Source organism: Panthera pardus, unplaced genomic scaffold (assembly GCF_024362965.1).
Source record: "Panthera pardus isolate Hobbes unplaced genomic scaffold, ASM2436296v1 HiC_scaffold_7, whole genome shotgun sequence".
NCBI lineage: Eukaryota > Metazoa > Chordata > Mammalia > Carnivora > Felidae > Panthera > Panthera pardus.
In genome coordinates this window covers 5,740,608-5,754,968 of record NW_026527002.1, presented here as the reverse complement: position 1 = coordinate 5,754,968, position 14,361 = coordinate 5,740,608, and the positions used below count along the sequence as shown (strand labels likewise).

The 14,361-nt window shown below is 40.2% G+C and overlaps 1 protein-coding gene across 2 annotated transcripts in view; it reads left to right on the top strand.

The window, feature by feature from the left end:
• OPRK1 (opioid receptor kappa 1) overlaps window positions 1-10,754 on the top strand; it is a 28,501-nt gene extending 17,747 nt beyond the window's left edge. For both annotated transcript variants that reach the window (XM_053896212.1, XM_019435254.2), the window contains one exon: window positions 8,885-10,754. In XM_053896212.1, coding sequence (XP_053752187.1) covers window positions 8,885-9,417 — 533 coding nt within the window. In that variant the 3' untranslated portion in view covers window positions 9,418-10,754. The remainder of the gene's footprint in view (window positions 1-8,884) is intronic.
• Window positions 10,755-14,361: the final 3,607 nt, after the last annotated feature.

Below are 14,361 nucleotides of genomic sequence, written 5' to 3'. Positions count from 1 at the left end.
GTCCACATTTTTGATGAAATACAATCTTTTCCCTCTTAAACAATAAAATGAATTTCCAACTTCGTCATGGTGGATGTTAAGCTATAATACTTGGGTAAATTTTAAGACCTGTCAAACTTCATCAGAGAAGCATTATAAAATATGATTAATTACACACAGGGTTTTGTTTCTTCCTGCATACACCAAATGGAAATAAAGCTGCAGGAAACCGTTCTGAGCCTAGGGTGTTGATACATAATAATTGGATTCAAGAAGGGAGGCCATGTAGACACCACCAGGACTAGAAGAATGGGCTAGATAGTCAAAGAAGATGCTGATTTTCCCCATGGCAAATAAAGAACTGATTTTGATATTTCATGACATGCTTGCAGACTTAACCACTACACTCCTCTAATCACTGTCAGAAAATGACGTCCTAGAAGCAATGGATTTCAGTTTGGCTTTTGAAAGAGAAAAATGAAGGTAGATGTAGGTTTTCCAGGAAGGAGCTGCTGTGGATGAGTGTGTGCAGATGTGGTGGAAGAAGGGACCAACCAGTGTCGGGAGAAGATTAACTCGTGCAGGAAATAGAGGAGAAAATGGGAGAAAATTAACGTAGTCTCGTCGGAGGGCTCCGTTCTTTCTTCGTTTCTTCTCTTTTCTAAAGCAGATTTTTATGTGATGAAAGATTGTCTCTGGACTCATTTTGGAGTGCTGGATGACACTCCATGTCAGGACTCTTGGATCACGAAGAGGACTGCTTTACACAGTCTCTATGCCGTGAATTAGAGCTGAATGGCATTGGTAGTTTATAGTGTTGTGTTTGCGGACAATGCTCACTGAAGGAAATCAGGCGTCAGTTTCACGAGACCAGGCTCATCTGGACAAGAAATCTCAGCTGATGTTCTGGGTTTCTTCCTGGCCTCTTTTTTGGTTAAGAGCACAGATTCTGAAAGCAAATTGCCCGGAATCGAATCCTGATTTCCCCATTTATGGACAGTATCACTTTGGAGACATTACTCAGACTCCTGTACCTCAATGTCCTCATTTGCAAAATAGGGGTAGATAACAGTGTCTCCCTATTAGAGTGTTTTCCAGATCCATCCAGTCCGTGCATGGAAAGCTGGAAAGCAGTGCCTGCGTCTGGGAAGCACTTGATCAATGGTAGCTAGCATCTGACCTGACGTAATGATTTTAACAGGTCCTGCCTCCCTGCTATGTTTACCAACATCCGACAGGGTATTCATTCAATATCGAAGGCTCTTGTGTACAGCAAAATTTTCACTTGCTGGGCATAAGATGTTAAATATAACATTTTACATAGCATACATGTGCAAACCATGTCTTTTGGGAATCATAGTCTGCCTAATATAACGACTAAATAACCAAGTTGTTGTAATGGCTACAAGCAGAAACAAAAATATTCTTAACAAACACCACAAAAGCTTTAGTTTAGATACTAGAACTAACTCTATAATTACGACAGCCTGGAGACGTTGGAACCCATACCAAAAAAGAAAGCCGCGGCCCTCTAATATAAATCTAAAAGCAAAAGAAAGACTATTTTGTAGAAAAATCACTTTATTACGGTTGACGTGCAAAGAGCTGTACGTATTTAATGTAAACAACCCAGTGCATTTGGAGATAGCTGTATACCTGTGAAACCGTTATCCCCTCAAGACCGCAGACCTTTGTCACCTCCCGAAGTTTCTTCTTGCCTTGTTTATTATGTTTCTTGTGTGATAAGAAAATTTAGCCGAAGGTCTCCTCCCTCCTAGCAAATGTCAGGTATGTAGTTCAACATTGTCAGTTACAGAACCTGTGCTACATAGTAGATTCCCAGAACTTACTTACTTGCATGACTGAAACTTTGTACCCTTCCTTTGACTTACTGTCTCCCCTGTTCCTCCTGCCCCAAGCTCTTGGAAAGCACAATTCTTGTCTCTGCTTCTGTGAATTTAATTATTTTAGATTCCATATATAAGGGAGAGCATATAGGATTTGTATTTCTTTGTCTGGCTTATTTCACTTAGCACAGTGTTTACCGGGTCTATCCATGTCGCCACGATTGGCAAGATTTCTTTCTTTTAAAAGACTGAATAATATTCTGCTGTGTGTGTGTGTGTGTGTGTGTGTGTGTGTGTATCACCAGTTTGCATTCCCACCAACAGGATCCCTTTTCTGCACATCTTTGCTGACACATCTTTTTTTTTTTTTTAAATAATAGCCACCCTAACAGGTTTGAGGTGATTTTGATTTGCATTGCCCTGTTGATTAGTGCTGTTGAGCACCTTTTTATATACCTGTGGGCAATTTGTATGTCTTTTTTGGGGGAGACGTCTATTCAGGTTCTTTGCCCATTTTTAAATCAGATTATTTGCTTTTCCACTATTGAGTTGTATGATCTCCTATATATTTTAGATATTAGCCCCTTATCAGATACATGATTTGCAGATATTTTCTTCCATTCCGCAGGCTGCCTTTTCAATTTGTTGATTGTGTCCTTGGCTGTGCAGAAGAGGGTTTTTTTTTTCTTCTTTTTTTCTAGGTTGGATTAGTTTGATGCAATCTTGCTTGTTGATTTTTGGTTCTGTTGCTTGTGCTTTGGTGTCGCATCCAAAAAAAAATCATTGCCAAGACCACTATCAAGAAGCTTTTCCCCTACGTTTTTTGTAAAAGTTTTATGGTTTTATTTACAGTTAAGTCTTTAATCCACTTTGAGTTGATTTTTGTGTATGGTATAAGGCCCCAAGTGCATTCTTTTGCACGGGGATACCCCATTTTCCCAGCACCATTTATTGAAGAGCCCATTCTTTCCCCATTTTCTATTTTTGGCACCCTTATTGGGAGATTACTTGACTGTATAGGCGTGGGTTTATTTCGGGGCTCTCTAATCCATTCCAGTGGAATATGTGTCTGTTTTTTATGCCAGTACCAGACTATTTTGATTACTGTGGCTTTGTAATATAATTCATCATCAGGCAGCGTGATACCTCCAGCTTTGTTCTTGCTCAAGATTGCTTTGACTATTCAGGGTCCTTTGTAGTTCCGTAGGCATTTGAGGATTATTTTGGCTAAGGCTGTGAAAAATGCCATTGGGTTTTGATAAAGGTTGCACTGAATTCAGAGATTGTTTTCTGTAGTGTAGACATTTTAACAATGTTAGTTCTTCCGATTCACGCACATAAGATATCTTTGCATTTATTTGTGTCTTCAATTTCTTTCATCAGTGTTTTATAGTAATCAGTATACAGATCTTTTAGGCTTATTTACAAATTTATTTGTGAGTACTTTATTCTTTTTTGATGGTAACGTAAATGGGATTGTTGTATTTACTTTTCAGATAGCTTATTGTTAGTGTATCGAAATGCAGCTGATTTTTCTCGTATGTTGATTTTTGAATTCTGCAACTTTACCGAAAGTGGTTTAATCGAGTCTTTAGGGTTTTCTCCACGTAAGATTGTGTCCTCCCCAAACAATTTTACTTCTTTCTTTCTGATTTGGATGCCTTTTATTTCCTTTCTTGCCTAAATGCCCTGGCTAGGACTGTCAATACTATGTTGAATAAAAGTGGTGAGAGTGAGCGTCTTTGCCTTGTTCCTGATCTTACAGGAAAAGCGTTCAAATCCTTCACCATTGTATTTGATGTTAGCTGTGGGCTTGCCATACACGGTCTTTATTATGTTGAGCTACGTTCCTTCCATACTTAATATGTTGAGAGTTTTAATCATGAATGGATGTTGAATTTCTGTCAGATATTTTTCTGCATCTATCGACATGATCGTGATTTGTATCTATCATTCTATTGATGTGGTGTCACATTGTTGGATTTGGGGAATCCTCACAGGGATAAATCCTGCTTCCATCGCAGGCATAAATCCTGATATTGGCATATGATTTTTTTCATGTGCTGTAGATTTTGGTTTGCTAGTGTTTTATAGGATGTTTGCATTTCTGTTCATCAGAGATATTGTGGTGTCTTTGTCTTTGGTGTCCTTGTCTGGCTTTGGTATCAGGTTCGTGGTGGCCTTGTAAAATGAGTTTGGAAAGTGGGCCCTCCTCTCCAACTTCTGAAAGAGTTTGAAATGGATTGGGATCCTTTTTAAAATTTTTTTTTAATGTTTACTTATTTTTGAGAGAGAGAGAGAGAGAGAGAGAGAAAGAGTGCGAGTGGAGGAGGGGCAGAGAGAGGGAGACACAGAATCCGAAGACAGGCTCCAGGCCCTGAGCTGTCAGCATAGTGCCCGACGCAGGGCTGGAACTCATGAACCGTGAGATCATGACCTGAGCTGAGGTCAGATGCCTAACCGACTGAGCCACCCAGGAGCCCCTGGATTGGTACCCTTTTTAAATGCTTGGTAGAAGGTAACCAGTGAAACCATCTGGCGCTTGGCTTTTCTTTGTTAGGAGGTTTTTGATGTAGTCTCAATCTACTTGTTACTGATCTGTCAGACTTTCTATTTCTTTATGATTCAGCCTGGTAGGTTGTATGTTTCTAGAAATGTATCCATTTCTTCTAGATTCTCCAATTTGTTGACACGTAATGGTTCATAGTAGTCTCTTACGATCCCTTGTATTTCTGTGCTACCAGTTATAATGTCTTTCCTTTCGCCTAGTCTCTTTCTGAGTCTAACTAAGGCTTTGATTTTGTTTATCTTTTCGAAAAGATTTTGTTCGTCGTTTTCTGTTTGTAGTCTGTTTCTGTGTATTGTCTTTTGTTTTCCTGGTCTCTGTTGCATTTGTTTCTGCTTTTTTCTTCATTATTTCCTTCCTTCCACCAACTTTGGGCTTTGTCTGTTCTTCTTTTTCTAGTTCCTTAATACATAAAGGTGGGTTGTTTATTTGAGATCTTTCTTTTTTCTTCACGCGGGGTGGTTATCACTGTGCACTTTCCTCTAAGAACTGCCTCTGCCACCATCCCCTAGTTTGGGTATGTTGTATTTGCATTGCCATTCATCTCGAGCGTTTTGTATTTTACTTTGACTTTTTCTTTGACCCACTGGTGGTTCAGGAGTGTTATTTAGTTTCTACATATTTGTTAATTTTCCAGCTTTCCTCCCATTTGATTTCTATTTTGACACGGTCAGCAAAGACACTAAATATGATTTCAGTCCTCTTAAATTTGTGAAGACTTGCTTTGTGGCATAATGTGTGATCGATACTGGAGAATATTTCATGTGCATTAATATTTAATATTTAAATATTTAATATTTTAATAAATTAAATATTAATATCAATTAATTAATATTAATTAAATATTAATGTATTATGTATTATAATATTAATGTTATAATTACATATTAATATTAATTAAATATTTAATATTTTAATGTGTATTCTGTTGCTCTTGAATGTTTTGTATGTGTCTGTTAAGTCCATTTTATTTATAGTGCTGTTCAGGTCTGCTGTTTCCTTCTTGATTTTATATCTGGAGGATCTATCTATTGTTGAAAGCGGGATATAGAAGTCCCCTATTATTACTATCTATGTCTCCCTTCAGTTCTCTTAATAGATGGTGGATATATTTAGGTCCTCCAATGTCGGGTGCGTATATACTTACAATTATTGCATCTGCTTTGGTGACTTGGCCCTTGTATCATTGTATAGTGACTTCCTTTGCCTCTCAAGACAGTTTCTAAGTTGAAGTCAGTTTTGTCTGATGTAAATACAGCTACTTCTGCTCTCTTTTGGTTTCCATTTGCATGGAATATACTTTTGTATCCTTCACTTTTGGCCTATGTGCATCATGAAGGCTAAAGATGCATTCTTTTCCCTAAAAGAGAACATTTTGTAAAAATGGTGCCCTTGGACTTGAATTTCCTTGTTGATTGCCTCTGTATTCTCCTTTCTTTGTTGGGATAAACTTAAATTCATTGACATTTTCGGAGGATGTTTCTAACTCTTATCACTGGATATTTCCCAAAGTCTTGTAAAAGCAGCTGTAGTTGATTATTTCACCCATTCGGCAAATATTTATTGAACTCCTACTACGTGCAAGATCATTTGTTCAAGAGGAAGCTGATACTCACAGTTAGAAGATGTATCCAAATTAAACATCAGCTCTTATGTTGCCTGACTTGTCTTAGCAGATTGCTTTTCCATAATAACTACTGTAATCAGTCCCTATTTTCGAGGGTTTCCACGTGATATTCATTTATTCACTTATTTAACAATTTTTACTGCTTCAGCCCCTTATGTTCTTTTAAAAATTTTTTTTTAACGTTTATTTGTTATTGAGAGACAGAGAGAGACAGAACATGAGCAGGGGAGGGGCAGAGAGAGAGGGAGACGCAGAATCCGAAGCAGCTCCAGGCTCTGAGCGGTCAGCACAGAGCCCGATGCAGGGATCGAACTCCCAAACCGCGAGATCATGACCCGAGCCCAAGTGGGTCACTTAACCGGCTGAACCACTGCGGCACCCCGCACTTTATGTTCTTATTTAACAATTTGTATTCCTTAAGCATCTTGTGGTTCTCACCACCCTATCTAGCAGGGATTAAATATTGAATAAAACACCCTGGGTATCTACCCTAAAGTAGTTTGCATTCTGGATGGAGAGAAAAACATCAGGAAAGGTAACATATTATTTATTACAGGAGGGCTTCTGTCTGGCTTCTGTCATTATATGATGATTAAAAATAGGGTGAGTATAATATGTAAACAGAATATAGATTGCAAGGGAGAGGACTGTGGCCTCTGTATAAATGTCTTTGATGTGACATTTAAGCTGAGGCCAACCTCAAGAAAGAGACAATCTTGGAATACACAAAAACTAAGCATGGAAAAAATAAAACAAAAAATTAGACACGTTCCCTACCTTTGAGGAGGCTAGACTCAATAGACAAATCACCTGCAATGTGTCACCTGTCAAAAGTTGTTTAACAAATACTTTTTTCAATGATAATAGGGATGATTTTAAAAAATGATTTTAACTGTTAGTATTCCTATAAACACTAAAAGCAAAAATTAAAAGAGATGCTTATTTTTTTCTAATAGTCTTCATAGTAATAGTGGTTTAAACAATGACTTTAAAAAAAATTTTTTTTTTTAACGTTTATTTTTGAGACAGAGGGAGACAGAGCATGAACGGGGGAGGGTCAGAGAGAGGGAGACACAGAATCTGAAACAGGCTCCAGGCTCTGAGCTGTCAGCACAGAGCCCGACGCGGGGCTTGAACTCACGGACCACGAGATCACGACCTGAGCCGAAGTCGGCCGCTTAACCGACTGAGCCACCCAGGCGCCCCAACAATGACTTTTTTTAGAGAATCAAAAAATCCCAAGTTATTCTGGAAGTTTGCATTTACCAATGAAAGGTTTGATCTGGCATCTAGTTGATGAAAGACATATTTCTAAGAAAGTCATCTTTATAATTGGCCAAAATAACTATATTCTTTGTATTTTAAAATATGCCCAATTGAAATTCTAAGATGATACCTTTTGTTTTTCCTAAGGGATATTTGATTAAGATCACATCCAAACGTTTTAGAAAACATAAATAGAACTGTTTCACCTCTCTAAAAATATTCTTTTGCCATTTTTGACGTAGAGATGCCCAATGTGGGAAGAAAATATTATCATTATGAAAATTACACTCTTATTGCTAATGATTACTCATCGGTAAGGAAGGATCAAGGCCTGCTCTGTGCTCAATGACTGCTCAGACGGAAGAGGACAAAATGTGGACTCACTGACGCTTGGGGAGAAAGGGAGCCCCCGAGGGGTGAGCAGGCCCCCCGCGGAAGCATCATCAAAGGGCTTATCCTGGGTCTCCGTTCTTTCTGGTCTCCGCTCTTTCCGATCGTAAGGCCATTCCAAAGAGAATGCTGTGCAGCCACGAGAAGCAGAGCAAATAACTCCATTTTCCAAGTGGCCATCTGAAATATTTGTTTTACCTGTTACATAGTCAATGTTAGTAAAACGAAAAATGTTTCTTGCTCACACATTTTCTTGATGACAGTGTTCATGAGGTTTTTCTTCCTCCTTCTTCTCCCCTTCCGTCTTCTGTTTTCTTTTTCTTTTCTTCCTCCTTCTCTTTCTTTTCCAAAAGTTTACTCTTGTTTCAACAATGCCCTGAATCAATTGATTCCGTTAAGTCACAATTCCTGGTTCGTCTTTGGACACATTTTTTTTTTTTATAAATTTTTACTGACACACATAATGATTTCTTATAAATCACTTGATGCTTTCAGACAAGTTGACTTTTGCTAAATTGAATGGCTAGACTCGAAATATTTCATCACTTATTACAAATAGATACTAGCTTTTATTGCCAGAGCCGTGGGTCTGGGAGAATTATTAATAAATGGAAATACAAGTAAGGGCTTATGCTATAAATGATCAATTTAGCTCTTCTGAAAGTCGTCCACGTTAAACTGGGCTCCACAACTGCATAATTCCTATTGCGAGCTTGTCTCATTTATTCCATAGTATTGTGATGTCACCAATAAATGGCTTCATTGTAATAAGCACAAAGATAAGGTAGTTTACATATATAGCATTCATTCCCAATTTGGTGATCTGCTTCAGGTAATATCATCTCACCATAATTGTACCTTTGCACCCAAATGTATTGAAACTCACTTTGAAATTTTTTTAGTGTTTATTTAGTTTTGAAGGAGAGAGAGAGAGGTGGGGGAGGGGGGGGGAGACAGAGCACGAGCAGGGGAGGGGCAAGGAGAGAGGGAGACAGAATCGGAAGCGGGCTTCAGGCTCTGAGCTGTCAGCACAGAGCCTGTGGGGCTCGAACTCACAGTCCGTGAGATCGTGACCTGAGCGAAGTCGGACGCCCAACCGACTGAGCCACCCAGCCGCCCCTGACACTCACTTTTAGAATACTCTGCAGCCACGGTCATAAGAAAAGACGTTCTTCTGGTGCTTATGTTTGTTTTGTTCACCTTGTCCAGACGTGGATGTCATCGAGTGCTCCTTGCAGTTCCCGGATGACGAGTACTCCTGGTGGGACCTCTTCATGAAGATCTGTGTCTTCGTCTTCGCCTTCGTGATCCCTGTCCTCATTATCATCATCTGCTACACCCTGATGATCCTGCGCTTGAAGAGCGTCCGTCTCCTCTCTGGCTCCCGAGAGAAAGATCGTAACCTCCGTCGGATCACCAGGCTGGTCCTGGTGGTGGTGGCGGTCTTTATCATCTGTTGGACCCCCATTCACATCTTCATCCTTGTGGAGGCCCTGGGGAATGCCTCTCACAGCACCGCTGCCCTCTCTAGCTATTACTTCTGCATCGCCTTGGGTTATACCAACAGCAGCCTGAACCCCATTCTCTATGCGTTTCTGGATGAAAACTTCAAGCGGTGTTTTAGGGACTTCTGCTTTCCAGTTAACATGAGGACGGAGCGACAGAGCACCAGTAGAGTCCGAAACGCCGTTCAGGATCCTGCTTACATGAGGGATGTTGATGGGACAAATAAACCAGTATGACTAGTCGTGGAGATGTCTTCCTACAGTTCTTCGGGAAGAGAAGAGTTTAATGATCTAGGGTTAACTCAGATCAGCACCGAAGTCTGAGATGGAAAGGTAGAATCTTTAACAAACTTTTAGAAGTCTCGTGGTCTGAAGTCCTACGATGCTGGCTGGGTTAGCGACCCAGGTCAGCGGAAGCATCGAGGCTGTAGGGATGGGGTGGAGAAGACTTGAGTAAGCGAATCCAGCCCCTTTCTAGGGCAGGGAAGCACGGCTGATTCTGAGTTCCTTTGATGAACAAAGAAATAAGCCTTTTCTCTTCTGGTTACCTAAATTTAGTCCGGGCCCCACCTGCTGCGGCCTTCCCGTGCAATGCGGTTCCAAAAGCTCTGTTGAGGAAAAAAGACAGGACAAGACAACACCTCGGTTTCAGAGCTCAGTGGGCCTCCAATCCAGATGCTTGACGTTGACGACGACCACCTGAATACAAACAAGGACCGTTCCTAGGGCACGTGCCCCGCTCGCTTGATGCTTTGTGGACGCCCTTCACGTTGCTGTGCGGTGAGGGTTCCGGCGGAGGCAGGGCTCAGACCCACACCTGAGGTGTCTGCTTACGTATAACGGGAAGTTACCTTGATACGTATGAAGTTACTTTCAACAGACCAAAGGTGGTTTCCAACCGAGTTTAGTTTCTTAGAAGCCACAGTCGGTTTTTCAGCATGCCATTCAGCTAAATAATTTCATGACAATGCGTGTCTTCAAATACCACCAAGAATGTATATAACTACACCTGTAAATAATAGTAGATACATGCGAGTAAGAAATGGGCTTGCCTTCCAGCCAGCCACTCTCCCGAGGGCATACTAACACGAATCCCCTGAGTTAGTGAGAGCTGATGCTGAGACATTTGGGGACAACATAAGCTTCTTTCTGGGAGTTGGTCAGGTGCCGTCTTTTTCAGCCCCGTGAGTGCCATTTAGTCCTTCAACGGTACTCACAACGCACGTATTAATCAATTATGAAATATGGTACTCATTCCCCGGTTGTTGACTTGGCAGAATCTAATCTACATGCAGCGTCTCTTCGTGAATATATAGCTGCTACCAAATTCTCTCTCTCCGGGGAGGGAGGGGGTTTTGCCCGTGTTAATCTTGGGCTAGGATCGTGTGGCCTTCAGCAGGAAGTAGAAACGTTCCGAAGTGTGGGCCGAACGAGGACGTGATGTCCCCCGTGGTGCTTGGACACAACCTTGCACTGTGTTCCGTGAAGAGTGTACCAGCTGAGGATAATGCCGTGGGCAGCACATTTAGGATAATTTGGCCAAAACTTCCAGATGACATAGTCTCCTTTCTTTCCCCCTGAAATTTACGATTTCAGAGGTAATGGCTTTTTCTGTAATTTGCCTGGGCAGAAGAAATGGATAAGTTAGAAATAACACCCAATCTCTTCTGTGTTCCTAGGGCAGCATCCCCTGGAATTTAGTGGGAAATCAAATGTATCGGCCTACATGCTCATAGGCACCATCACGGCTGTCATTTCCGTTCATGGTGTACTTTCTATCTTGTGTATATACTCTCTCCTTTTGGAGACAATTCTTGCCCTGAGGGTTTTATATTATGGCTTCAGAATTTTACTACAATGATATTTGTGTATATTCCAGATTTCCATGGCATCTAATAGATGACGTAAGGCAGAAAGGCAAGGTTCCTAATGAACACGAAGTACTCCTTTGAGCGTTTCTTAAATTTCTTTGATTTTCTCGGGTGGCTTTGTATTCCTGTAACAAAATGTAGGTAGGAAGGGCTTAAATATTGATTGGCATTCGCCGTATGGTTAAAAATCGTGGCTATCATATGGGAGGGGTATTTATACAGAGAGTAGTTCCAGAAACAAACCCTACTGGTGTGAGAAATATAAAAATCTCTTTATGGAACACTAAGACCCGGGAGGGTTTCTTGAAGGATTCTTAAGAGGTACAAAAATAAAATAGAGACACAATCATGGAATGAAATTACAGTAATGGGTTTTCTTTCAATTAGCACCCCGTGTGCCCTTATGGCATCTATGGCCATTATTGGATTCTGAATTTTAGCCAGATTATCCTGCTCGTTTTTATGTCTAAGTTTGCAGCCCAAAAAGTAGCTCTAAGTGCCCATGAGGGCTGTAAAAATTTCTCTATTATTGTGGGCACCAATTTCCGCAAACTAGAAAAGGGAGAGAGTGGCTTGTCATTTTAGGGCACTACTTTAAAGGATGAAAAAGTGAGTCATATATATTAGGAAAAATACCACTTACACAAAAGTATTTACTTGTCAGAAGTGTGTATGTGTGTACACGTGTGCATGCGTGTGTGAGGAATTACATGGGCGTGTGTGTCTTTGTGTGCATAAGTGTGTGCATGTGCTTGACGGTGTGTGCATGCATATGTGAAAGTGTGAGTATATCTCTGCATGCCTGCCTGTGTGTGTGCATGTATGTGAATGTGTATATATGTTTGTGTATGTGAGTGTGTGTGAGTATATGTGCTTGTGTATGCATGTGTGTATGTGTGTTGGTGTGTATGTGTGTTTGTGTGCGTGCGTGTGCACATGCGTGTGTGTGTGACAATGTATGTTTGTGTCCTGCTGTCCCATCACAGCGAGGAGGGCACGCTGTCTGCTGTGTCTCTTTGAGACCAGAATTGTGTGTATCTAATCTCGAGGTCAACTCTACATAAACTCCATCTTCCCACCCTGGTGACTTCTGGAAGTTCAAATCTAGTGAGGGGGTCATAAAAAAAATAGAAATGAAACATCCATGCAGGATGCAGCAAGGAGGGTGAAAACGTAGAATTCTAACTGGAAGGAGACTGGAACCACCATTAATGTCTCAGAAATACTCCAGAATCTAAGGGCTCCCCTTTGCAAAGAACATAAGTCAAAACTCAAAGCATAATACTAAAAAAGAAGCAGTTTGGAAAGCTAGTTTTGAAAAACATGAGGAAATATTCACGTAAATCCTAAGAAAGTTGTTCCATTCTGTGATGAATTACCGAGAAATACAAGTTCTTAAGTCTGCAGACCCATTATGAGAAAATTTATAGATGTTTCATCTAGTATTGGGACATAATAAGATAAATGGGCTGGGACAAAAATACATTGGAGGGCGCTTGGGTGGCTCAGTCGTTGAAGCGTCTGATTCTTGATTTTGGCTCAGGTCATGATCTCACGGTTTGTGGGTTTGAGCCCTGTGTTGGGCTCTGCTCTGACAGCAAGGAGCCTGCTTAGGATTCTCTCTCTCTCCTTCTGCCCTTCCCCTGCTTGTGCTTTCTCTGTCTCTCTCAAAATAAATACACTTTTAAAAAAAGGAATACACTGGCTTTAAATGAGATGTTTTAAAGGAAAAACTATGACAAGGCTGTATGTCCATCCAATGAGATTTATTCTCTCAACAAGAGCTCTTTGGAAGATTCAGCATAAATATGAAAATCCCACCCCTAAAGGACATAAACCTGTTTGTCTTAAGGCCGTTTTCTTCTCTGAAACAAAAGTATACTCCTATATTCTTCAGTGTATATTATTTATATCTTGCAATTTTGGAAGGTGATAAGTATGCATTGTATATAAGATTGTGTGCCTTGTGGTAAAATAAAAATTGCACCTGCTCAAAACACAGTGGTCAATTACTGTGATATATCATTTATTCTTTAATGGCTTTGATGATGCTGTACTTCAGAACAATGTTAACTGTTTCTCAAAACTAAAAACAATCGCCTTGATTTTCCATCCATGACAATGTCGTGGATATTTAATGGAAAGGAACAGAATGTAAGAATCTAAACCGTGATCTTAAATTCCAAATCCTACCAATCCCTCAGAATTCATGGCTTTCCACAGTAATGCTGTCAAGGTTCCAGAATCAGGGGCGCCTGGGTGGCTTGGTCGGTTAAGCATCTGACTTCGGCTCAGGTCATGATCTCACAGTCCGTGAGTTCGAGCCCCGCGTCGGGCTCTGTGCTGACAGCTCAGAGCCTGGAGCCTGTTTCGGATTCTGTGTCTCCCTCTCTCTCTCTGCCCCTCCCCTGTTCATGCTCTGTCTCTCTCTGTCTCAAAAATAAATAAACGTTAAAAAAAAAATTAAAAAAAAAAAAAGATTCCAGAATCAGTGTCACACATGGCCTTCCTCATGGAAAACCGCTTTTTCATTATGGAAAATGTTCAGAATGAAACTGTCCCATCAATAAAAAAAAGAAGTCAAACTCTCCTTCCTTGCTTCCAAAACAGTATGGCTGCACTACTATCGTGAATTACCTGTTTCTAAACCTCATGGCATTTGCACGCATAAACAAAGGTTTGTGTGTGTGTGTGAGTGGAAACACACTTAGGGAAAGGGAGGTAAAAAAAAAAAAGTATGCCTCTAGCTAATTGAGGAGAACACACTAGCAAGTCCTACTTTCATTTAAAATAGGCAATTTCTTTCTAGTATTTATCTTTGATTTGATAACTCAATTTCCTTGGGGATTGGAGCTCAGTATGCAGTAAGTTTCAGGCATTACGATACCTTCTCTCTGTAATTAATTTGCTGCATGATACATTCCTATGGATAGTCGCTAGGTTTGTGGGAACTAGTGATAACACGAAACAAACAAATATTAAAAAATTTTGCGAAAGCTGTTGCTTGAGAGGATGTTTGTATTTATGTCAGGAACTATGCCAGATTCTGCATAGGTATGCAAAACAGATACACCTTTGATAACTTACAGTCTAAGGAAAACACGTCATTAAGGAAATAATTGCAATGTATTGCAACAAGGGCACAAATCAATGAATGCAACCTTTTCTAAAAGGTTTATCTATCCATTTACGTAGACATACTTTTAAAGGTATTTTCTCTATGTCTCTATGTTATACTTGAAATTACTACAATAGTTAGAATAGCAGTATTCTAGTATTTGAAGATCATTAAAATGGCAACTAGTAAATA